The following is a 26,324-nucleotide window of genomic DNA, read 5'->3' as shown; positions in this document are numbered from 1 at the left end:
GAAGATACAAACTAAAATTTATAAATGTTGTGCATGGCCAAACTACATTAATGCTGTCTTTAAATCTCCAAAGTTAATATGATCAACATTGTGCAATGGAATGGAGAGAACTTTGACTTCAACAGATTAAGAATTTAGAAGGTAGGTGATGGATTTTTCTTGTTAATAGGCACAAAGCAGTGTTCTTGGGCTTTAACTTTGTGCTAAATTAATGGCCAATTCCTACTGATTTTACCTCTTAATAATATTTATTATATCATGTCCCTCTTGCCCTCCTATGCTGATACTATCCTTGTTTAGGCCATCATCCTCTCTCTCCCGGATTACTTTAAAAGCCTCCCCACTGGTCTCCCTCTCTTTAGACTTAAACCTACTAGTTCATCTTCCTTACCACCAGTGTATCTTTCAGACATCTAACTTTGTCATTATCCTACTGAAAGCCATTCCAGTCTCTCCACTGTCTACAGCTGAGAGTACAAACTCTTTATCATGGCATCACATCGGCTCTATAATGGGTCCCCTATCAACTTTTTCAATTTAATTTTTTTTCCTTGCTGCCAGTAGGTTCCCATCTAATCAAATGCAGTATATCCTAGTTTTTAAAACAGGAATCCTCCATTAAAAAAATTACTAGATATCCGTCTAAAGTATATGCCTGTTCTGTGCCTGACAAATTAGTTTCAGAGTAATTAATCTTAAATGGGTTGGTATTTAGACATGGTTATTCCACTATTGACAACTGGATTATTTTAGGAATTACATACAACTATATTGGAGCTACAACCTTTGAATTTGTGCATAAGAATTGCTATGGATGAAGTTTCAGATGCTCAGTATGGGACACATTTTTTAACAGCTTTATTGAGATATAATTCACATACCATATAACTCATTCATTTAAAGTATACATTTCAATGGTTTTAGGATATTCACATATATTGCAACAATCACCACAATTTTGTTTTATTTTTTATTATTTTTTAATTTTTCACATCCTCATGAGGCATCTGACATCACCACAAGGTTTCAGAATATCTTAACCCTCTCCTCAAAAAAACCCTGTGTCCTTTAGCTATCATCTTCGTATACCCCATCTACCTTAACTCTGGGCAAGCATTAATCTACTCTCTGTCTCTATGGAATTTGCATATCATGGGCATCTAATATAAATGGAATCATATGACATGGTCTCTTGTGTATGGCTTTTTCACATACCATAATGTATTTAATATTTAGATTCTAGCATGTGTCAGTACTTCATTTGTATAACAATAATATTTTATTGTATGGTTATATCACATTTTGCTTCTCAGTTCATTGACATTGAGGTTGTTTCCAACTTTTGGCTATTATGAATAATACTGCCATGAACATTTGTGTTAAAATTTTTGTGTGGCTATATATTTGAATATCTCTTCAGTATATAGCTAGGAATGGAATTGCTGCATGTCTGAGTCTGGGTTGCTATAACAAAATACAATAAACTGGGTGGTTTACAAAAAGCCCAGAAATTTGTTTCTCACAGTTTTGGAGGCTGGAAAGCCTAAGATCAAGGCATTGGCAGATTCCGTGTCTGGTTAGGGCCCTCTTATTAGACTTATTAGTCTTTTATCTGTGTCCTCACATAGTGGAGAGTTTGAGAGATCTCTCTGAGGCCTCTTTTATAATCCTATTCATGGGGGCTCCACCCTGGTGACCTAGTCACCTCCAAATGCCACGCTTCTTAACACTATCATCTTGGGGATTAGGATTTCAACATATGAATCTGCTTCAGGGCCAGTGGGGGCACATAAACATTCAACCCATTGCACTGGGTCATATGATTTCTCTATAATTAACGTTTTGAGGAACTTCCAGCTGTTTATCAAAGTGGCTGCACCATTTTACCCCACCAGCAGTGTATTAGAGTTCCAATTTCTCCACATTGTTGTCAACATGTTTTTTTACCTGAGTTTTTTATTATAGCCATCCTAGTGGATATGAAGTGGTATCTCATTGTGGTCTTGATTTCCATTTCCCTAACGCCTAATGATGTTAAACGTCGTTCCATGTGCAAATTGGCTATTTTATTTTTTTCTATGGAGAACTACTTATTCAAGTCCTCTGCATATTTTTAATTGGATTATTAATATTTCTACTATTTCATTGTAAGAATTCCTTGCATATTCTGGATCCTAGTCTCTTATCATGTATATGTTTTTCAAATATTTTCTCCTATTCTGCAAGTTGTCTTTTTACTTTCTCAATAGTGTCCTTTGAAGCACTGAAGTTCTTAATTTTTAGTAAGTTTAATTTATCTATGTTTTCTTTTGTTGCTGCTTTTTTTTCTTGGTGTCATATCTAGGAAACCATTTATGCTATTATTTCTTCAAATATTCTTTTGACTTAGCTGCCACTTTGATTTCAGATTTCTTACTGCCAGAGCTGTGAGCAAATAAATTTCTGTTGTTTTTAAGCAACATAGTTTGTGGTATTTTTTTTTCTTACAGCAGCCACAAGAAACTACCTCTGTTGGCCTCATCACCTTCTCTTTCTCATTTTTCCCCAAGGAAGAAATAGGTCATCTGATTGAGTGTGGCTCTAGGGAGTATCCCTTCATTCCCCTCCCCTAGCTGCCAGTGGCTGTCATCAATCTGTGGTATTCCTTGGTGCATCACTCTAATCATTGCCTCCATCTTATATCTGTGTCTTCTCTTCTGTCCCTTCTAAAGATATTTGCCATTGGATTTAGGACTCACCTAGATAATCCAGGATGATCTTATTTCAAGATAATTAAATTAGTTACATCTGCAAAGACCCTTTTCCTATATAAGGCCACATCCACAGGTTCTGGGGTTTAGGACACGGACATATCATTTTGGAGGCCACCATTCAACTACCGCAATTACTCTCATGGTGGTCTCTCCATATGGAAACATGGGGGAAGGGAGAAAAGTTCTACTTTAACTTATGCTCAGTGTAGCATTTGTAAAAAATAAAAGAAAATTAAAAAATTAAAAGTCATCTATATGTGCACCCATTGTATGAGTTTATTATTCATAATTGATATTCTCTCAAATTTTGGATTCATAAACCCAGATTAAAACAAGCTTGTCCGGCACCGTGGCTCACACCTGTAATCCCAACACTTTTGTAGGCTGAGGCAGGTGGAACTCTTGAGCTCAGGAGTTTGAGACCAGCCTGGGCAACGTGTCGAAACCCCATATCTACAAAAAAAAATACAAAAATTAGCCAGGCATTGTGGCATGCACCTGTAGTCCCAACAACTTAGGAGCTGAGTTGGGGGGATCACTTGAACCTGGGAGGCAGAGCCAAGATCACACCAGTGCACTCCATCTTGGGTGACAGAGTGAGACTCTGTCTCAACAAAAACAAAAACAAAAATAAAAACCAAAACTAAAGCTCTACTCTGTGTACTGTTATACTTATTTTTATTTAATAAGAAATTATGATAATCTTAATCTGTCAATATAGAGATAAAACATAATTTTTAATGCCTACAGCATATCCTGTTGCATAAATATACCAAAACTTATTGAATCAATCTCCTATGAAAGATATATGTGTTATTTCCAAATGTTCACAATTATGAACAAAATTGTGGTGAACCTCCTTGTTTTATTGAACTTTACACACTTCTCCAGTTGTTGTCTTAGGATAAAAAACTGGATCAGTTATTTTTAAAGGCTTTAATACACAATTCATCCTTCAGTAGTTTGTATAAAAGTATATTCCTAACAACAGTGTATGAGACTGAGTGCTTAAGATTTTGGGTATTACCCATCTTTTAAATTGAGTATATTCTAATTAGGATTTTTGCAAATATATTCATGATATTTGTTAGTTGTGTCTCCTTTTGTACCATTTTTGTCACAAAGCTTGGTGTTTACCATAGAGGCCTAAAAATTAGAATCACACTCATAGCTAGAGAGAAATACTTTATTAGGAGCCTGGTAAATATGAAAGAGTCTTAACGTCAGGACTCAATGCTCCTTGGTAGTTTAACCAGACAAGACTGGCTCAGCCTGATAGAGCCAGAAGAAATGTAGCAGAGTCTGGAGAGATTGAGCAAAGATGGCAAGGAAGAAGTTATGGGGGTAAGGGTGATTTTATTATGTTTCAATATTTTACAGTTTACTTAAACTTTGAACTAAATAAAATGCATTAACAAACATGAAGTTTCTACATTTGACCACGACATTAACTAGGGAAAGAGAACATAAAGGAAAACAAGAAAAGACTTCGAAGTATTGGAAACACACTCCACTAAAATGTTTTTATTTTTTATTTTTATTTATTTATTTTTTGTGACAGAGTCTCTCTCTGTAACCCAGACAGGAGTGCAGTGGTGCGATCTTGGTTCACTGAAACGGCCACCTCCTGGGTTCAAGCAATTCTCCTGCCTCAGCCTCCTGAGCAGCTGTCACCGCAGTCATGTGCCACCATGCCTGGCTAATTTTTTTGTATTTTTAGTAGGGAAGGGGTTTCACTATGTTGGCCAGGCTGGTTTTGAACCCCTGACCTCAGGTGATCTGCCTGCCTACATCTCCCAAAATGCTGGGATTACAGGCATGAGCCATTATACCTGGCCTAAAATGTTTTCAATAGCCACATTTATGGAGAGGGAACAGATAAGCTGTGGTTGTAATGAAAGAGCCTTTTGAATATTTGATTCTAAATGTTTATTTTAAAAAGGAACCCTTGATTCAAATGGCGATCCAAGATCACTTCGAAATAATGAGCAAGATCTCCCAGACCCAAATCTCATGGCTAGAAAATGGATGACCTGATTACACAGACCCTAAGATGTCTTTTATAAAAACCTGAGAAGAACAGTGGACCTGAGAGTAAAACACTTCTGCAGAGATAATTTGTAGATCTACAGTCAAAATATTTCAGCTGTGCCTTTGTCTGTTGCCCACATGTCCAGGTAATTCTTTTAAGTAGTTTAAGAATGGTAAATTACACATTTTCTAGGAGACTGAAAATTCCTAATCAAAGGTTAATTATTTTTTGAAAATTATTTTTTGCAAAGTTTAGTAAAATCTTCTGAAGGCTTCATTTAGTTCTACATCTTGTAGAAGATTCAGAAGGCATCAGGTGTAACCTTCTGCTCTTTTCTCTATCCATTGCTGGCTCCCTACTTTCATTTTGAATTTATCCCTATTTCCCTATTTTTCCCCCTTTGCGTACAGATACGATCATTCTCCACCCTACCTTCCAGCACTTGCCCCTCTTCAACTACCACCTTCTCCACCCCTTATTGAGAAAGCCTTCTCTCAACTTCTTGTTTATACTTAGATTCTTTTTTTCCTCACCTACAATTCCCAAACTATTGAATAATTGTCTACTCCCACAGACCACATCATATCTCCTTGCCATCTTGCTTGTTGACAAGAGTGCATATGTGCCAGGCACTGTATGAGGCACCAAGGACACAAAATACATGATTCCTGTCCTCTATATTTAGGGTGAATTGTCAGAAGAAACTGGTATTACAAAGGTCAGTTAGAGAGTCATTGTGGTCAATCACTTATAAATCACAATACACTTTTTCTCTATTTTTAGTATTTTTCTATTACATATAAAAAAACTACCTTCCATAAGAAACAATAGGATGGAGATTATTCAAGATATAGTGTGTCAAACTGAGAAATGAATACACAGAGTTAACAATTTGTTTGACCAGAGGCAAGAAAGCAGTCACAGAATGCAAAGTGAAGTTAGACTTGCTGACTGAGTGCTTTGAAACTCCCGGTTGGGAGGATGAACCTCATGCACAATTAGCGCCTTAAGGGAAGGTCTTGAGATGAAAGAAAAATGAAAATAGTTTTGTGGCCGCAGAATTTAGTACCACTGGACGCAAGATGTCTAAAGTACTTTAAATGTGAACTCCAAGGGCGGTCAGAGATAAATTCGACTGCTAAAAATCAGATTTAGAAAAGCAATATTCAACCATGTAGACTGGCAACTCCACTAGTGTTTGGAGCTCCCCATCCAGATGTACAACAAACTCTTGGAGACTTGGATGTGTTACACAGGGGGCCGGTCGGGTTTCCATTTCGGACCAGGAGATTATAATCACTTTATTTTAGCAACCTCCTTACTACAAGGCCAAAACTGACAGTCCTCTCTCCAGACCCTCGCGTCCGCCCTCCAGACTGTGGTTCCCGCGCTGGACAGGGAAGTGGGAGTGCGGACGACAATCCGCATCCTGCTAGCCAGACGTCACCAAGCTGTCTTCCAAGAGGCAGGCGGAGAGAGCTGACTTCCGATTGGGTCAGCCGAGGGGCACGGCTGGCTCTCTATTGGCTTACAGGAGGGGGCTAGAGAGAGGCGTGTCTCAACGTCACACCCGCCCCTAGTCTCCTTGCTGCTCAGGATTATGGGAGGGAAGGGAAGTCCAGGAGGGAAAAATGACCCGGAAAGACCTTTGCCGGCCTGGGCCAGCCCTCTTCCGGAGCTGATGTCTCCTCCCACCAACCAGGAGAGGTCCGCCCTAGGCCCCGCCCGTGCCGGGGGATCAGGTGATTGCGGGCCAACACGGTCACGTGACCGGGGCGCACCCGCCGATTGTGGCCATGGCGGCCGCAGTCTCTAGTGTGGTGAGACGAGTGGAAGAGCTCGGGGATCTGGCTCAGGCCCACATACAGCAACTTAGCGAAGCTGCCGGTGAAGATGGTGAGGGAGCGGAGGAGAGGGAGGCGGGCGGGGCAGACGGCGCTAAGGTACTGGCGCTCGATGGCTGTGAGGGCTAGAGGCTGAGGCCTGTGTTCCTTTGGGTCCCAGGCCGCAGGTGGTTACCCGAGGTCTGTCGCTTCTGATCCCCGCTGCGCCATCGATTGCCCACTTCCCAGAACTCACATTGCCAAGGCGTTGTCTTCGAAAACCGCATTATTCAGAACCCATGGAAAATCTGTCTAGATCCGTGCTGGTGTAAACTGTCTCGGTAGCGATTGGAAGAAGGGCAGAATCTAAATAAAATACAGAAGTTTAAATAAATGGCTAAGATGAATGATAACACTCAAATTAGTAATGGTGGTTTGCATCCTGTAAAGATAAAAAGGCATGGTATAACAGTTTCACTTTTTCATTGCTGCGTTGTAATTTGCGTTTTACGTTTTGGATTCAAAACAACATTCTATAGAAGACCTTTACATTGGTGTGTAGACTATTCTGCCCCATACATCATGCCAGTTCTCAAAAGGGCTCTGTTAAGTATTGGCATACTTGTTTTGGAAAGGTCTAAGCTGTTAGGAAAAACTGGGCTAGGGAATTGCCTCAACCTTCTGAATTTAAGTCCAATTCTTTTCATTACGTCTCAGCTACCTTTAGGTTCTACATTATTCCTTTTTGAGTTTGAGCAGTTACTACAGATAGTTTTTAAAATTCTGTGGACTGACTCATATCATCGGACTCATAGGAAAACAGTGGTGGAACATTTTCTTAAGCGATTGAATAGTTGGTGAATTTGTTATTAAATAGGGTCTATGATGAAATGCCTTAGTTTCAGTGAATATTTTTTGCCGGATTATCATTTATCAGGAGTGTTTTGTTTTGTTTTGTTTTTAGAGGCAGAGTATCATTCTGTCGCTCAGGCTGGAGCCCCTCTAGTAGTGGGACAACAGGCGCACACCATCACGCCCGGCTAACTTTGGCATATTTTGTAGAAACGGGGTTCACCATGTCGTCCAGGTTGGTCCTGAACTCCTGGGCTCAGGCATTCCATCCGCTTTGGCTTCCCAAAGTGCTGGGATTACAGGCGTGAGCCACTGTGCCAGGCCAGGAGTGTGTTCTTTAAAGACCTACAGACCACCCTGAAGCCGACTTATATTTTGGTCTGTGGATTCACATGAATAATTCTTGGGTAGTAGGAGCTATTAACTTGAAAGTGTATCTGTGTTACCTCTAATTCCAGATTCACTTGAACCAGTCCAAAGAGACCAAAGAATGTTTTTTATTCACTTATCACTGAACTAAAAAGCCATTCTCATTTCCCTTGGAAGAGTTCTTTAATCTGGAATGAATCAGAGCTGGAAATAAAAGTCATGTGCTATATATGGAATTCTTGTTTGAAGGCTTTATACTTCTGAAAATTTACTAAAATAAAATGACAGTGTTAGTGGTCCACATTATGAGCCGTTGATCTCCATGGAAATCAGTTCAATCTTAAAAATATTACAAGATTTATGAACTTTAATTAAAACAAGATTTCATGTACTTGAATTGAATTTGGCATTATTTTTCCACGCAACAAGAATAATATACATTCAAACTTTGTTATTTAATGTAATGAGTATATATTTATACTAGGATATAGGGGTTTGATGATTTCCATTGTCTTCTTCAGATTAGATGAGATACAGCCAGACATTATTTCATCTAAGAATGCGTTTTTAAATTTCTAGCCAATTTTTGTTAATTTATTTCTCATCATACAAGCACAATCTGTTTACTCTATGGAAGTACGTCATGAGGGAGTTTTTCCAGAGATTATATAAGAATCAGTTTCATCTTTTGCTTTGCCAGTCATTACTTTGACTAAATAGTTCTAGTCAAAATACTGCATTTTATGGGCTTTTCCAAAATGTGAGCTATGCCACCACCACACCCCTGCCACAGTAATTATGTCATCAATTTATGTGACATACTCTTTCAGCAATGGTTTAGTGAGTTCAATGCAAATCTTTACATTGAAAATAATCCTGCAAGTTAAACAAAATATCAACACACTCTCTAAAGAAGCACCTAAGGCGTGTCATATTCCATGTAATTTCAGTTTATAGTAGAATCTTTTTCTACATTGTGTGGATGTCACTTCTGGGCTAATGAGAGGTGGAAGGACAGTGCTAAGAAGTAGATTTCAACTCAAGTGAAAGTGGATCTTACAGCAGTCAAAATGCAATCTCAGGCTTTACCTGAGAAGACTTAAGGCAGCAGTCACATGATTGCCAACAGACATAACTTGATGGTGCTTTTGCTCCAACAATGAACAGCTTATCTGTGTAACTCCTGAGGCTGGATCAGGTAGGCCTACACCAAATGCTACACTATCTGTTCATTGGCCCGTGAAGAAGAAAGGGATATATTTTAGAATATCAGACTATGTTTCAGAAGGGAAGCACAGAGAGGTAAACTCAGAGAGTTTAGTGTCTTGATTATGGGTGTATCTAAATTTGACTTCATGAAGTGCTGCAGAAGGGTGGATAGTACCTTGAAGTGGACACATAAGAAAAGGTGAAATCACAGAAGCAACAAAGGGATTATGACATTAGAGAAAGGGAAAAAAAATCAGGAGATGGTGAAGGCGGAGGGAGGGTGAATTGTGATTAGAGGACTTATTAGAAGTATTTAGTTCCTTTTCTTCCAGGTTTTGAGGAAATGAGGTAATTTGTTTCTAAGTTTTTAAAGGAATTAAATACACAGATGTATTAGGTAATTTTAATTGTAGTAGATATAAACAATTATAAAATTGCTCATAATGTTGGCATTTTATAAGGAATTTGATTTGGTCAATCATGGTCTTTTGAATAACATTTGCAACTACATTTATGAAATCTTAAGTTTTCGGTGGAAGCCCTTTCTGTATATTTATGTATATTATTTGTATATTCCAGTAAGTTTTAAATTTGTTTAACTATTTTGAGTGCATTGTCATAAAAGAAGCATAATGAGAATACAGACTGCATTTAAGAAATGGCAAGAGTGACTCTAGAAAGTTTTCAGTATTTTGCTTTGTAGAAAAAATTTTCATGATAAATTTACTTAATTAGGATTAGGCATTATGAGATATTTCATGTTTTAGATAAGATATTATTACTATAATGCTGTTTCTCCATATGTCATAATATTATTTCATCTTGTCATTTCATCTTCATACATAATGTGTTTTTTGTTTAAATAACACTCTGACACTAGGTGAAGTAATCCTCATGTTTTTATTTCTTATAGATCACTTTTTAATTCGGGCCTCTGCAGCGTTAGAAAAATTGAAACTCCTGTGTGGAGAAGAGAAAGAATGTTCAAATCCATCAAATCTTCTAGAACTTTACACACAGGTACTGAAAGAGTGGTGGACTCTGGCATTTTATGAGGGCAGGTTGTTTATTTAGATGATTGACTCCAACTTTAGGTAAAATGAAATCAGTTTATTCCATATTTCAAGTGTTTAATTTTGTCCAAAAAACTATGAATAAAACACAAAAACTTAAAACTTTGAGGTAGTATGAAAAGAAGTAAGATTTATTAGATGTGTTAATAAGAAAAGTCAGGAAGAAAATCTTACAGATAACGGAATTGTTTTCCTTTAGAGATAATTGAACAGGACACTAGTGTGTGCAATGTCCAATCTCTTGAAAGTTTCAGAGGGAACAGGGGAGTATATAAGGGCCCTGACTTTTTTTTTCCCCTGAAATTTACCTTCCCTAGGATTCTCAATATTATTCTCCCTGCTAGTGTCATGCATATCTATGTGATTTTTCTGTTCACCCACTTTTTTTTTAACTTTCCTTTCCAAATCAGGCTGCTGTGTGGACAATACCTTTTTTTCTTGGTTTTCTGAAACACTGCTGAGGCATGCTAACATCAAGAAATGTAATTTTATTATAGTAGCTAACATTTATATAGCACTTTGTAGTTGATTGAGTGTTTTCATGTGCCCTTTTTGGATTGCTAAGGGATAATAAAACTGAAGTGGTTACAGAAAGTACAGTACACTTAATTAGGCTTCCAAAGTGCCCATTTATAGCATTTAAATGCTTGGTGCTGTTCTTCCTGTTAGGAAATTTCTAAAGATAGCTTCTGCCTTCAAACACCATGGCTGAGTAAGCCTAACAGCTACTCACAAACCACAGAGAACTGTTTTAAGTTTGGCAGGTATTTTGCTTGGCTTTCTTTCTGTTCAGAAGACTCTGTGCTTGTCTGTATGTGTTTTATGTCATCTCATTTTTTTCACATGAGAGTGTTCCAAACATTTTAACGTACTTACTGGAATAAGGCAAAAGACCTAGAGATACAGATTTCAATTTTAAGATCCTCTTAAACCCTATTTATGGTTCTGAATCAACAGATCACCTTTCATATGATGATGAAATCATATATGATGATCTCTCCTTACTGGCTTAGGCTTTCGGACGATAACATTTACTCCTCATGTTCACAGAAAGTAAAAGCACTAACTGGGTGCTAGGTAACGTTTCTAGTACCTTACATATGTTAATTAATTTTATACTCCAACAAGGAACTTTGAAAGGTATTTTAGTCCAATTTATCATTTAGCCAATTAAGAAACTGAGGCTCAAAAAAGGTACAATTGACTTGTCTTTGGTTAGTTAAGTGATTAGTGGTAGAAATGACACTAGAACCCAGTTTCCTTAGTCTTAGTTCAATAGATTAAAAAAGGAAAAAGGATTGGGGAGTTTTAATATGCTTTAACAGCATCTATAATAATTAGGAATACTGGGGGCTTAGTGTTTGAGTTACATATGTTGATGGTATGCTTCCTCTATTGGGTGGCAGGATACATACGCCCTTCATGCTGGCTCTGTATTTGGGAAAACAAATCCTTTGAAGGTTCAAAACTGGAAGTAGTGACCTTAACTTGATACAGCAGGCATTTGGAAAATTTTCAGGGGTTATATAAATAGTAGAATATAATAATTACCTTTTTCATAATTATATATGATTAAATTCTGTAAATTAAAACAAAGCTCTATTTTCTTTTTTGAGGGAAAGAAAGATTATCATTAATTCAGCACTTTAGTAAAATACCTATGAAGTTTTCTTTAAAATCTTTCTCAAATTATATTTACATCTAGACATTTTGCCTACTTCTCAAATTTACATACTGAGCTAGAAGATTTAAATGTGTAATAAAGCACTTATATGTGCAAGGTTAAACTGTAAGAATTGTTTTTTTTCAATTTTAAATCATTGATAGATACCTTTCTTTTTTTTTTTTTTTTAGGCTATTTTGGACATGACATATTTTGAGGAGAACAAGCTAGTAGATGAAGATTTTCCTGAAGACTCTTCTTCACAGAAAGTAAAAGAGCTGATTAGTTTTCTTTCAGAACCAGAAATTTTAGTAAAGGAAAATAATACGCATCCAAAAGTAAGTTTTACATTCCTGTTAATTATGATGGAATATTGCTGGTACTTGCTGTCCTTTTTGGAGTCTATATTTTTTTTCTTCTTGATTGTATCTTTGTTTCTTAAATTAAGATTGGAAGAGGGAGATAAAAGAGCTTAACACTTCAGACCAATGTTGCAACAAAAGTATCATATTTTACTAAATGTATTTCAGAATATTTGCATAATAGAATTGTAATAGCTGTGCCTAATCATTTTTTTTTAATATAGATATTCCCATTTGGACCCCCTTTACTTTTGCAGATGCTGTTTTCTTGAAGGTCACTATTAATCTAATTACCACGTCTGTTCTTACAGTCCTTATTCTCTCGAACATTTGCTCCCCTTCTTAATGTTGATCACCCCCTCCCTCTGAGACCCTGCATGCTTCTTTTCCACTTCTTCATCTCTGAAATGTCTTCTCTTGCTAGCAACTGTCCTGCCTTCCATTCTAGAAACACAGGTACTAGCCAGGGATGTCTCTTTCATCACCAATAGTCTCTATTCTGTCTTTGCTTGATAACCTGTTCACAGGCTTTGTACTGTCATCTCTATTTGGATAATCCTATGATTTGTATATCTAGTCCTGGATACTCTTTCAAGCAAATAATTTCTCATCTTTAACTGCCTGCTGACTGTTTACTTAGATATATTTTTTTTCTCTATTTATTTATCAGGGGAGGCTGTGGAAACATCTCCAAATTTCAATGACAAGCCACTTTAAAAATTTTGATTTATTAAAATTATTTTTGGGTGTAAATTTTCATTATTTTATTCCAGCGGTAGTAGAAATAGATATGATCTCACTTCAAGTAATGTATTTGTGAAAAGTTACCTTTTTAATGAGATGATGACTGCTTATATTGCAAACCTGTTAGGGGAATTTGCTAGTAAAAATATTTTTTAAATTATTTTGTAAAACTACTAGTAAATTGAAGTTATTTTAATTTTCATGTATTAATAGAATTGCATATTTATAATTGATTGAAAGTAAGGCCTCCCTGTGTAAGCAGCTAAACAAAGGGAACATTTTGTGACTTGAGAATGTTTTTAATTGATGAGTTTTTGAAATTTAACTTCAACTTTTATAGACATCCAGTTTCCGTTTTTAGCTATGTCTTTTTTTGTGTGTTTCAGCACTGCAATTTGCTTGGGGATGAGCTACTGGAATGTCTCTCTTGGAGACGAGGAGCCCTGCTGTATATGTATTGTCATTCTCTTACCAAAAGAAGAGAGTGGCTCTTAAGAAAATCCAGTTTGCTTAAAAAGGTAAGAAGACATTCCTTACACATTTTTCATTGTTGACATTTAGAGGTTTCAAAAAGCTGTCTTTGTTGTACTACTAAGAGTAGTGGATCAAAGGGTCTGAGTCTGTGTCTTTTATTTACTAGCTGGGTAATCATAAATAAATTGGGCTTGTTGTGAAGACTAAATCAGATAACATGTGAAAGCACTTTGTAATCTGCAAAGTTCTTTTTTTTAAGGATTTGTATTGTTTTAAATATAAGATAAACTATATTAATTTCTAAACTTTTAAAAAATTTTTGTCCTGAAAGAAACACTTGACTGTGAGCCTGTCAGCAGATCACTTCTAAGGAACTCACATGACCCTGCTTCTAGAAAATTGTGGCCCTCTGATTCACTTGACCATTATGACTGAATCATTAAATCCAAAATATGAGTCTTGGTATTGTATCACTAAGGATTCTAACTTGGGTTAAATGTACACACAATTTAGGTGGGCTTGAAATGGGAGGCCACACTTGCAGATATAAAAGTTTGATCATAATATTTCTAAATTATAAGCACATACATGTTTTTAATACATTGTTGTTGAGCACATCTTTATTATCTTTATTCTTTTCTTCCTCTGATAACATCTTTAACAAGTATATTACTGAAATGTGTTTCTGGTTAATGTGTTCTTTTTTTTTAGTACTCTTTTTTGCTACTAGAGCATTTCAAGGGGTATATTTATATTAGCAGAGTCTTGGGATGGTGGGTCTTTATACCATTGAAATAGAATAGCTGTAAGCTATGCCTATATATTAACCAATTTTCTCTTTAGTAAAGAATGGAAAATATTAGTATTTGAAGTTTATATATCTCTGCATATAATACTTTCAATTCTTTGGCTCTGACTTTTATTTAGTACCTTCTTGATGGAATCAGTTACTTGCTACAGATGCTAAATTATCGATGTCCTATCCAGTTAAATGAAGGAGTTTCTTTCCAAGACCTAGACACAGCTAAATTACTGAGTGCAGGTAATGTGATCTCTCATTAAATTTTCTAAGTGATTTAAAGCTTCTTAAGATTTTAGGAAGTTTGTTAGATTTCACTCTGATTTAAATAAATGACAAGGTAGATTATAGACAAAAAAGTAATAAGTAATAAAGGGTTTATATAAAATTCAAAGATAAAATCTTTTGATGTAATACAGAAAAATATTTCTAATCCCTTGTGTTTAGTAATTTTGGAAGTTATGTCTTGTGTTCCTTCTGCTCATTTTGCATCCTCACACAGCCCTGTAATTAGTTTGTTTTCACACTGCTATAAAGATACACCTGAGACTGGGTAATTTATAAACAAAAGAGGTTTAATTGACTCTCAGTTCCACATGGCTGGGAAGGTGTCAGGAAACTTACAATCATGGTGGAAGGGGAAGCAGGCATGTCTTAAATGGCAGCAGGTGAGACAGAGCATGTGTGAGTGCAAGAAAAACTATCATTTATAAAACCATCAGATCTCATGAGAATTCACTCACTATCACGAGAACAGAATGAGGGAAACCACCCACATGATCCCGTCACCTCCCACCAGCTTCCTCCCTCAACACCTGGGGATTATGATTCAAGATGAGATTTGGGTGGGGACACAGAGCCAAACATATCAAGCCTGTCAGCATATTATCAGTACTAGATTTGGCTACTTGTAACCGAATGGAAGTAACTTTTCAACAAGGTAGACATTTAGTGATCTTTCGCACAGTAAAGGTCCAGAGCTGGTACAGTGGCTCCATCTCATCATGTTCTTACCTTTTTCCTCCATTCTTCTTTAAAACAGACTTCCTCTTCATGGGGAGGCACTTTATATGGAACATAATATAAATGATATTTTCCAGACTGTGCAGCATGCATCTCTGTTTAGGACATTGCTTTTATTCTCAGTATCCCAAGATGTTCCTGGAGCTCCTTCAATCTCACCTGTGTTTCAGGCTACAGGAATGGCAAAAGGGAATTTCAGCCAAGTCTGTTCCTTTAGACCTTCATTCTCAGAAGTTTCTTACAACCTCCATTTCACTGGCCAGAATTTAATCAGATTACTTTACTTAGCTATAAGGAAACCTGGGAAGTATAGTCCTTAACCTGATACATTGCCATCCCAAATAAAATTAAGATTCTTTACTAAGAAGGGGGTATTGGGGAGAATGAATACTGGTTGGCAACTATAAATTTCTGCCACAAGCGTCTGTGTACTTGAAAATTCTAGGAACTGAATATAGAGCATCATCTGGGTTTTAGACTTGTGTGTGAGGAGAGAAGAACCACTTACTTTTACCATCTCCTTATAAATGGAAGAACTGAGATCCACGTAAATGCAAGTGAATTGTTCAAGGTCATATAGCTGCAAGTAACATTAGATCACATGTGTAAACCTTTTTATACTTCATCTGAAGTTTTGATGGGAAAAAAATGAAATGTGAAGAATAATTAGAGTACCTCTTTGGAAATATTCTAGTATATTAAATATGTTTTAATTCTTCCTGTTTCTTTGTTAGCCTCTCCTGGATTGTTCTATTTGAAAGCATTTCATAGAAAAAAAATAGTGATTTAAGTGACCTGATGGCCAAAAATTATTACTTTCTGCTCATTTAGAGAAATATTTTATTCTAAAACAACTTATTGTGAATACAAAAAGCTCCCTCAGTGGGCATGACATTTTGACAAACATAGGATATTTGATGTAATTATGGCAAGTATATACTAGTTATTAGTTATTTCAGATAACTAGGAACCAATTAGAGGCATTGAAAATGGCTTTTAAAAAATTTCTATTTATACACATGGACTGATTACATTGAATTCTTAATGTGGGACACTTTAAAAGAAAAAGGTGGGGGTAGGCACTACAGCTCATTTAGAACCAAAGGGAGTGGCACAAATCACCTGTTTTCCTAATTCTCCCATTTCCAGTTATAAAGTAAGACATTCTCATAACCTGGAGTTTTTTCTTCAGGAAGCACGTAATATTGGTGGCGTCTCTTTGTCGTACTTTGAATTTACTAGCTCCTAGTTTCAGTTGGTTCTTCAACAAGGGAATTAAAAGGGTCAGATAGGGTAGCATTTTCCAGGCAAAAAGACACAGTATAGGCACCATAGCAGTTTGCTACATACTGTCCTAAGTCCTCTTAGGGTGTCGGCCTTTTGTTCTCATCTAAAGAAGTTTGCGCTTGAACCTAGGAGGCGGAGGTTGCAGTGAACCAGGATCTCACCACTGCATTCCAGCCTGGGGGATAGAGCCAGACTCTGTCTCAAACAAAACAAAACAAAACAAAACAAACATAAGTTTGCCTCCTTTAGGAGGCCAAGGCAGGATGATCACTTGAGAAAACTGGCGCCAGGAGTTCAAGACATAGTGAGACATCATCTCTGCAAAAACTAAAAAAAAAAAAAAAATTAGCCAGGCATGGTGGCGCATGACTGTAGTTCCAGCTACGTGGCAGGCTGAGGTTGGAGGATCAGTTGAGCCCAGGAGTTTGAGGCTGCAGTGAGCCCTGATCGCACAGCTGCACTCTAGCCTGGGTAACAGAGTGAGACCCTGTCTGAGAAAAAAGAAAAAAAGGCTGCTTTGCCCAAATGTATCTATCTGAACATGATTAGATTAGAAGCCAGGAAACCTACTTTTCATAGGCTGAATTACTCCTAAGTCCTAATTTGAGAGGCTCAAATTATTTTTTGTTAGTCCATATAAAATACAATTCTGAGTAATTCTTAGCATTTAGGGAGAAAAGTTCTATATGAGACATCAAATTTTCTGTGGCTAGATCTTGGTGATAATTTACCTAATTTTAGATAAAACTCAAAACTGTGTATGGTTTTTGTTACTTTTTCTAAGGTAAGATAATCATATTGTTGTTTAGACATTATCTGTATATCATTAAATTTTATGCAGTAAGCCCTTGTATCTCACCTCTGAGTCTCATTCTTCTGTGAAATGGGGCCAGATAATTTTAATCTTTGGACATGGCCTTATCAGATAAAAGGGTTATAAAAATTGCATTGTCAGAATAAACCTGGAATCACATGGGGGTAAATAAAAAACTGTCCAACTTTTACACCCTTTGTTTATGCCCTTAATACCACTGAGGAGCCTCCCACCCCTATAAATCAGAGCTGGTATCACAAAAGGTTGTATGAGTGGGAGGAGGGTGATGAAGAGAGGTTGGGTTAATGGGTACAAACATACAGTTAGAAAGAAGGAATAAGTTCTGAAGGCAAAAGTTTGAGAACCACTATTTATCATATAGCCATTTGTATTAGTCCGTTTTCACGCTGCCAATAAAGACATACCCAAGACTGGGAAGAAAAAATAGGTTTAATGGACTCACAGTTCCACATTGCTGGGAGGCCTCATAATCATGGCAGAAGGCAGAAGGCACTTCTTACATGGCGGTGGCAAGAGAGAAGGAGAGAGAAGTGAAAGCGGAAACCCCTTATAAAACTATTAGATCTCTTGAGACTTATTCATTACCACAAGAACGGTATGGGGGAAACCGCCTCCGTGATTCAGTTATCTCCCACTGGGTCCCTCCCACAACACATGGGAATTATGAGGGTACAATTCAAGATGAGATTTGGATGGGGACACAGAGCCAAACCATATCACCATTCATTCAGCTATTCTGCTGAGCCTGTTGTTTCTCTTGCTACTCTTTATAAGCAGAAATTGAGGTGAAGTGAAGGTGAAAACTGTAGGAACAAATTTTGATACTTTAAAAAGCTTGCAATAGATTCAAACAGAAACTACCACTATTTTGAAAGTTGAATTTTTCATATCCAGTGCCATCATAGTCACTTTTGTTGAATCATATTAGGTGAACAACAGACATTGTGATGCTCATTTATTTGAAGTAATCTTTTCTAATCACAGAAGCACATTAGAATCCATCATTTATTTTTTCTTCAATGGCTTTAAGAAGTTACATTTTTATTTCTTATGTTCTTTAGGAAAATTCAGGAATTAAGTAGGGGATGCAAACTCCTTATTTTTCAGATTTAAAACCTGAGATTCAAAGAGCTTTGGTGACTTGCCCAAAGACACAAAGCCAGTAATTTATACCCAGATCTTTTTTATTCTAGGTTTATTTGTCTTTCTGCCAAATTAATATACTTTATGCACCATAAATGTTTAATTATATAATTGCCTACTGGAAAAACTACCCATAAGAAGAAAGAGTTCAACTTTTGATGAAAATTCTGCAGCATACTCTCTTTTTTTCTGGTAATACAAAGCATCTTGGAAATAACACCTTTAATAATTTAAAATTGTATGGACTCTCAGGCATGATTATGCATGATAATTTCTTAGACTTTTAGAGAATATAGGAGGTCTAGGATACTTGACTTTAGCTATATGAATGATCCTAGAGCATACCCCAAAATAAAGGGTGTGTCCATGGATGTAATTCAGGGAGTTTATAAGTACTCTGAAATTGACTGCAGAATTTGGGGTGTATATTCTGGGAGAAGTTCTATTCCTTAAATTAGATTCTCAAAGAAATTATAGAGTGGACCCCAAAAAGGTCAAAAACACCTAAATGGTTCTCTAAAAAAATTCTCTGGTACTCTGTTTTTCTTTTTGTAATGGGCCTCCTTTATCAGTAAAATCGATATTAAAAAATGCTAATTAAATGAAGATTGTATTAGTCATATTTGGCTTTTGTGTTACTGTTAAAGTGAGAATAGAAAATGCTTAATGACAAAAGGAACTTTAATTAGAGTTTAGTTAATAACTACGGTTTCTTTTTAAGCTTTTAATTCTAATCTGTCAACCTAAATTACTTTCCCAGGAATATTTAGTGACATTCATCTGCTGGCTATGATGTACAGTGGAGAAATGTGTTACTGGGGATCGAAGTATTGTGCTGATCAGCAACCAGAAAATCATGAAGTGGATACTAGTGTTTCTGGAGCAGGCTGCACTACATACAAGGAACCCTTGGATTTCCGAGAAGTAGGAGAAAAAATCTTGAAAAAGTATGTATCTGTGTGTGAAGGACCCCTGAAAGAACAAGAATGGAATACAACGAATGCAAAACAAATTTTAAACTTCTTTCATCATCGCTGTAACTAGTAAGTTCATCTAGTCCTTTTCAAATAGAAAAACAACAAAACCCATGAAATGGAAAAGAGAGTTCCAAAAAAGAAGACCTGTTGATACTGAATATGAGAACATTACACTGCATAAAGATATCCAGCTTGGGTACCCTACTAAAACAACATCACCATCTTTTTCATTATATATTAGTAAACCTATGAAGGGATGATTCTTTAATTTCTAAAGTGTTGTTCAAACTCACCTTAAAATACAGATGTTATGTCACTAATAATGAGTAGTAACCCAATTTAGCTTTACAAAGATTTTTTCTTTATTTTTTTTATTGTGGTATATGTAACACAAGTTTACCATTTTTATCATCTTTAGATTATTTTTTAATCTCACTACCTTGAAGTTTGCCATGCTTCAGAAATTAAAGTCAAGTTACTTCACTGCTTTGAATACATACTATGGATATAAATATAGGCAAAATGAAAAATTATGACTAATATTCAGATTCCATTTTCAATAAGGTAAATAATGAAAGATCTCACAAAGGAATCATTGTGTTTAATTATTTTGCCATGTATTACTAATTGTATTTAAAATTTCTACTTCCCTTAGGCATTTTATAAAAATTTAAAAATTATTTTTCTATTTTGTTTAAAAGAAAATGCATGGCTTTTCAAGTGAGTAATGAAGATAAAAACCAAGCTAGGTTAGTCTACCATTAGTTCATATGTTTTTGTAGCACATCTTTTCATAACATACTGAAATTTTAATGTTTTTTGCCTTTAATAATAGGGGTGAGTGTTAAAGGCCAGAGAGCCTAACTTGATATCTTGCTCATGGTCTTTCTGTCTACCTCAACTCCTGTTATCATCTTTGGATGATCTTTCTGATACCTTGCTGATACCTTGGACTTCTGCCCAGTGACTTTATTACATTCCAGCAGCTTACTCCCGTGGCCGCACTTTGAATGTCACCATCTTGAGTTTCTCTTTCTGGTAAAATTTCAGTAACTGATAACTTCCCTCTTTTCAGTTTTTTCACTTCCTTATTTTATTGACTTTTCTCTCCTTTATGTTCATTCCACATTCTTCAGTTCCTTCTTACCCCCTTTTCTTGACTGCTCCCCTTCCTCCTAAACTGTCAGCCCCTTTCAGGCTTTCTTCCCTATCCACCCTCAGCTTTGTGGGACACTATATGAACTAATCTCACCAGTTATTCTTCTTTCCCTGGTCTTTTAGTCTAGTCCTTCGGCAAGCCCTCAACCTCAGATTAATCCTATTTATTATCTACCTTTTCTGGGATGCTGAGTTCTTTGTGATGGGTAGTCCTTCAAAGTAGAATCACTACAAGTGTCTCACTTCAGCCTTAGAAAAGCCCTCAATGTAAACCTATGTTTGTTACTAGGGTGGCCTGTCTCCCATTTCCCGCTGTGGCTGAGCCAAACTTCATTACTTTCCTTAGGCCCTCTGCCCCTCCCCTAGCATATGGCTCTTTCTCCTATTGAACAGAAAATTGAGACTATGAAGAGGTCAACTTGTATTTACCAAATTTACTCATTTTCCCGTTTTAGAGGAAAAGAGGTTGCCTGCTTCCTATCAAAGGCGACTCTGTGCTACATGTTGGTTTCATCTTCGCTGTCTCCCTCATTTCCCCACGAAGTGTTGTCTCACTTTCTGCCTACCTTTTAGGTATTGATCTTCACTATATTTTTCTCTCTCTCTCTCTCTTTTTTTTTACTTTACATATTTTATACAATGTCATTCATAACTATGGCTTCTTTTACCACCTGTAATAACAGACTGAGTCTCAAACCTGTAACTTGTATCCTGACTTATCTCTTGCTTTCTAAACCTTGTTTCTAACTGTCTTATCAAATATCTTCATTAGACATCCCACAGTAATTTTAAACTCAGTGTTTCCAAACATCAAGTCCTCATCTGTTATATAAAATCCTTTCTGCTTTGTAAGTTTTCTCTTTTTGGGATTTTCCGCAGATCAGGGCAACACAGAATGGCTACCTTCCCAGCCATGTCTCTGCAGTCATCCTGTGTAATCATGTTCTATTCCAGTGTTGCTCAAACAGTTAAAATCCAGGCTGCTTTTGGTAAACATACAAATTCTGATATAGAGCCTCTGTGGCAAAGGGAATCTCTCAGTTCCTGTCCCAGCCCCCTTGTTTATCGTTACACAGCTAAGATTTTTATTTAACTTAGCATTTTAGCAAGTTTTCTTATGAAAATACCTTTGTGCTTTCTAAGTATAAAGATTTAAATTATTTTTAATAGGTTTTTAGAACCACAGACTATCCCTCTTTTTAGAGCATCCTGATCAATTGCAAGTACTTCCACTTCTTCCCTAAATGTGCTTTGTGTGTTTTCCACCTCAGTAGCCTTGCACACATCATTACTTCTACATCCTTCTTTGTGACCAAGTGAATACCTACCTACCTCTCTTAGGACTCAGCTTCAGTGATTCTGTTTTCATAGGCTTTTTAAAGCCCTTTTCAGTCAAATTAGATGCTCCTTTGTTCTGGTCATTTACTCTTCCCCTCCCATGTTGTCGCACTGATCACACTGCTTTGTAATTATTTTCTTTATTGTTGGTAAACTCCATATTTTAAAAATTTACCTGTATACACAGTGCTTAATGCATGGTAGGCCCTTAGTAATGTTTTTGAATTAATGAGGCATGATTCTAAATGCCAAACTTTGCACAAAAAGTTGTTGCTATTGGATTCCAAACTGCTATGCCCTCTATACCAGTGGCTGACAAGGCATATAGGGATATATGCCATCCTGAGAGGAGTAAAGTGTTTAGATTCTGAACCTGAGAAAAGAGAACTTTCTCTTAAGAAGTTGGAAACTTCATTTTACCTTCATGACCCTGGTAGACCACTTGGTCTCACTGGTTGGTACAATTATGAGGGTAGTACTGGGTGCTTTTTATACAACTTTCCATCCCCCACACAGTTGGAGAATAATTTGTAGACCATAGCAGTTAAAATGCTTTTTACTCTGGTGTATTATAGAATAATGAACACATTTTTATATATGTTAAAGCCTGCTAAATCATTCACTTAGAATGAAGTAACCTCAAGGTACCAAATACCCCACATAAGGAAAGTTCTACACTAAATTCACTCAACTATTGTATGCCTACCATATGCCAGATTTTATCCTAGACCCTGAGGATATAGCTTTTTAAAACCCCCTCCTGTTTCAGAGCTTATATTCTAGTGGAGGAAGTTAGACAAAGCATTTTAAGTAATAAATGTATAGAGAGTGTCAAGTGATGAGTACCATGAAGAAGAATAAATGAGGGTAAGGGGCTAGTGTGATAGGGAGAGGGGTGAGATGCCATCATATTTAGGGGTGGTTGGGAACTGACTACTGCTTTAGCATTTGTGTCTTCAAATTTCTCTCCTTTGGTTATATACCTTGCATATTCCGCACATTCATAAAGTTTCTTTCTTACAGAAGTTCTGATATTGAATTAAGGAATGGGTCACTACTTAAGACTTTATCATTTCAGCTACACATAAAAGGTTTCTCTCCCCTATGGATTTTGCTAATGGTTGAGTGATACCTAAAGGCCTTGTTGCATTTTTTACACTTGGGGTTTCTCTTCGGTTTGAATTCTCTCATGGTTATCAAAACTCTGTTAAAGGACTTTTCACAGTTGTTAAATGTGTATGGCTCTTTATGTTAACTAGGCTTTTAGACTTAGTTAAAGACCTGTGTGCTCTGCTGCATTTATAGGGTTTTGGGCTACTGAGAATAATTGATGCTGATTAAGGTGCAAATCATGACTAAAGACTTTTCTTTCTTCTTTTGCATATAGTAGAGTGAGGTGAGGGTCGTGGCTAAAACCCCACAATAACTTTACATTCCTAGCTTTACAGTCTTGCTGTGAATTCTCTGGTGTTCATTAAAGTGTGAGCTGTGTTAAAAGGCATTCTTAGATTCATTTTAACCACATTTTTAAAAACTCACAGTAGGTTAACATGATGGTTTCAGATTGCTTGCCTCTTTTCTCTTTCTACCTTACAGGGCTCCTTTTCTAGCTTAAATAAGGGTACTCCATCTGCCACAGAATCCAGGATTCTATAGTTTTTTAGTTTCACTTCCCTATGTTCTTTTTTTTTTTTAATTTTTAACAATGAGATGATACCATGTTACAGCGGTATTACATTAAGATACATTTAATATAGCCACAATTAAAGTATGTATTATGTATTTATGCTGGTGTTCTTTCATGTTATTTCTTCTAGTGAAAATTTCCAAGTAAACTGTTATTGAGCATATACATTTTTAAAAAAATAAAACCATACACCCCTACTTGTTGCTTGTTTTCTTTTATATTTGGCTGTTGCATCAGAATTAAAACTTTTATCTCAGTTTACTATTTTAACTTCTGAATGTTATTTCTTCTGGTCCTAATAACTTTTAAAGATGGGGTAATATAGTGGTTAGGATTCTGAGCTCTGGAGCCAGAAGGCCTGAGTTTAATCATAGCCCTGCCATTTATAATACTAACTGTGACTCTCTTTAAGTTATTTAATCTTCCTGTGCTGCCTTATCTTATTTTTAAGGCAGTAATAGTACCTACCTCAAGGATATTGAAGATAAATAAGTTAATATTCAGAGTGCTTTAGTTCAGTGTGTAGTATATAAGAGCACAAGAGAATTAGCTATTTCTAGACTGTTTCCCTTAATGTCTAGTTCTGTATATAGGCATACCTCATTTAGCATGCTGACTCATTAGCCAGACAATTGAATGACAAACTTGTTGGCCAGGAAAGCACTGCCTTTTCCTTAGTTCAAGTCATGCCGGTCTTTCTAGGTGGGAAGCAGATTTCAGAGAAGAAATCAGGACTTGGATAGGCATCTCAAATGTTTTTTGTGGATATGACTGGAAGAAAACATCCAATTAATTTTCAAAACATTTTCAGCCCTCCCTCAAAATATATATAAAACCCACTGTATTGAGATGTACTAGTCATCTAAATATGTTATACATATCCTATTTAAAACTGGATTTTTTAATCAGCCTGATCGCCTTGGCTTCTGATACCTTTTGGTCTAATTCTTAACTCACAAATCAGAAGCATTCAATGAAATACTGGTTATTTAAATTTAAATACTATACTTAAAAATAGATTATTCTAAATCCTTGTATAGCCACATGATTGAGTAGTATGTAGCTGTAAAAATCCATGAGGTATATTTCTGTATAACGCTACAGAGTGGTCTTATTAAGTAAAAACAAAATGGAGAAGGTATATATATATATGTGTGTGTGTGTGTGTGTGTGTGTACATATATATGTATCATATTTAAGAAAGGGAATATAAAAGTGCGTGTGTGTGTGTAGTTAAAAAAAAGAAACAATGGACCCATAACCAAAACTTTAAAAAATGGTTACTTATGGTGGAGGCAGGAGGAGAGGAACCAGATGGAAAGGACCAGGATGGAAGCTAGATTTCTCAGAATATATCTTGAATTTTCAACATTTGACTTTGGTACATACGTTATTCTAAAACGAAATTTAAGCAAAGTTAAGAAAAGCCCTACAAGTACAAAGCAAAATGAAACAGACGACCTGCATTGCATATCAAGTTGATGGCTTGAATACACAGGTATGTTTCAGTTATCTTTAAAGCATAGTAATTTGTATGTCCATTCTTAATGGGATATATCCAAGGGCAAAAAGAAATGTGAAGAAATCTTAAACTCTTCAGTAATTAAATTGTTAATCATAACTGTTAATATAATTAGAAATGAGGATTTTTAGTGTATGAGAAAAGATACATACAAAATCAAAGAGTAAAAAAAATCTGTAATCCTAAATTTGGGAAATAACACGAAGTTATGTTTTCTCTATATAAAAGACACTAGAAAGGCCTGGAAACCATGTTCAAATACCATTCCCGTCAAAATGAGCCAGGGTTTTCTGGAAATATAGCTAATTCTGGCTTGAGCAGGACAATCAAATGACTGACGGAAAATTTTTCTTTAATTCAGCTAATAAAAGGAATTATAGAACTAGAATACTAACATTTTATAACTTGTAAGCAAATAATATTCATTGATAAATGCTGTATCTTTGAGGTGAAAAACTTACAGGAAATTTGAATGGATCAGCCCAGTGAAACCACTGATCACTCCGAACATTAGAAAATGAGAATGACTTGTAGCTTTCAGTCTCAGTATATAATACCATTTACGAATGTGTTAAAGACACTATTGAGATGCCATCAATAGTGTGCAGGCCGGGTTCAGTGGGTCACACTTGTAATCCTAGCACTTTGGAAGGCCACAGCAGGAGGATCACTTGAGCCTGGGAGGTCGAGACCAGCCTGGAAAACATGGTGAAACTCCATCTCTACCAACAAAAGAAGAAGAAGAAGAATATAGAAAAAAGAAAGTCCAGAGTGGTCCAGAAAGACCAACCTGCTTTCTTTAACAAATATCAAGGGAAAATAAAGGAGGGGCAGCTATACAATGAAACTTAAGCTTTAAGAGTATCCGTAATGTGTGACCCTTGTTGGGCTATGATTCAAACAAATCAAATGTGAAAAATTATTTTCAAAGCAGATGGGGAAGTTAAACACTGACTCGGTATTTGGTGATTTTAATGAATTAAAATTGCTTAGGTACAGTGGTCTGTTTCTTAAAATCTGTTTTTTTTTAGGGACGGATACTGAGATATTTACAGATGATAGGTCTGGGATTTGTTTCAAAAGAATCCAGAATTGGGGGTGTAGTATTAGGTGAATATAGCAACAGCACAAGATTAACCAGGTGTTGGTAATGGAATCTTGGATACTGGGCACACAGGAGCATATTATTCACTCTCCGTTT

The 26,324-nt window shown here is 36.3% G+C and overlaps 1 protein-coding gene across 1 annotated transcript; it reads left to right on the top strand.

Moving 5' to 3' along the window:
- Nucleotides 1–6,372: 6,372 nt before the first annotated feature.
- RIMOC1 (RAB7A interacting MON1-CCZ1 complex subunit 1) lies at nucleotides 6,373–23,798 on the top strand. The gene is made up of 6 exons (XM_517785.8): nucleotides 6,373–6,681; nucleotides 9,952–10,058; nucleotides 11,966–12,112; nucleotides 13,267–13,398; nucleotides 14,282–14,396; nucleotides 19,202–23,798. Exons 1-6 carry the CDS (start codon nucleotides 6,582–6,584, stop codon nucleotides 19,483–19,485), a joined length of 885 nt encoding a protein of 294 aa, XP_517785.2. The 5' UTR covers nucleotides 6,373–6,581; the 3' UTR covers nucleotides 19,486–23,798.
- Nucleotides 23,799–26,324: the final 2,526 nt, after the last annotated feature.

The sequence above is a fragment of the Pan troglodytes genome, chromosome 4 (genome assembly GCF_028858775.2).
Source record: "Pan troglodytes isolate AG18354 chromosome 4, NHGRI_mPanTro3-v2.0_pri, whole genome shotgun sequence".
Taxonomy (NCBI): domain Eukaryota; kingdom Metazoa; phylum Chordata; class Mammalia; order Primates; family Hominidae; genus Pan; species Pan troglodytes.
The sequence above is the reverse complement of the archived record's forward strand: the minus strand, read 5'-3'. Positions and strand labels throughout refer to the sequence as shown.

Excerpts from the sequence above, each read along its gene's own strand:
- RIMOC1 (XM_517785.8), top strand. The coding sequence starts at position 6,582 with ATGGCGGCCGCAGTCTCTAGTGTGGTGAGACGAGTGGAAGAGCTCGGG. Across the intron at positions 12,113-13,266 it reads AAAATAATACGCATCCAAAA|CACTGCAATTTGCTTGGGGA; the intron begins GTAAGTTTTACA and ends TGTGTGTTTCAG. Across the intron at positions 14,397-19,201 it reads AGCTAAATTACTGAGTGCAG|GAATATTTAGTGACATTCAT; the intron begins GTAATGTGATCT and ends TTACTTTCCCAG.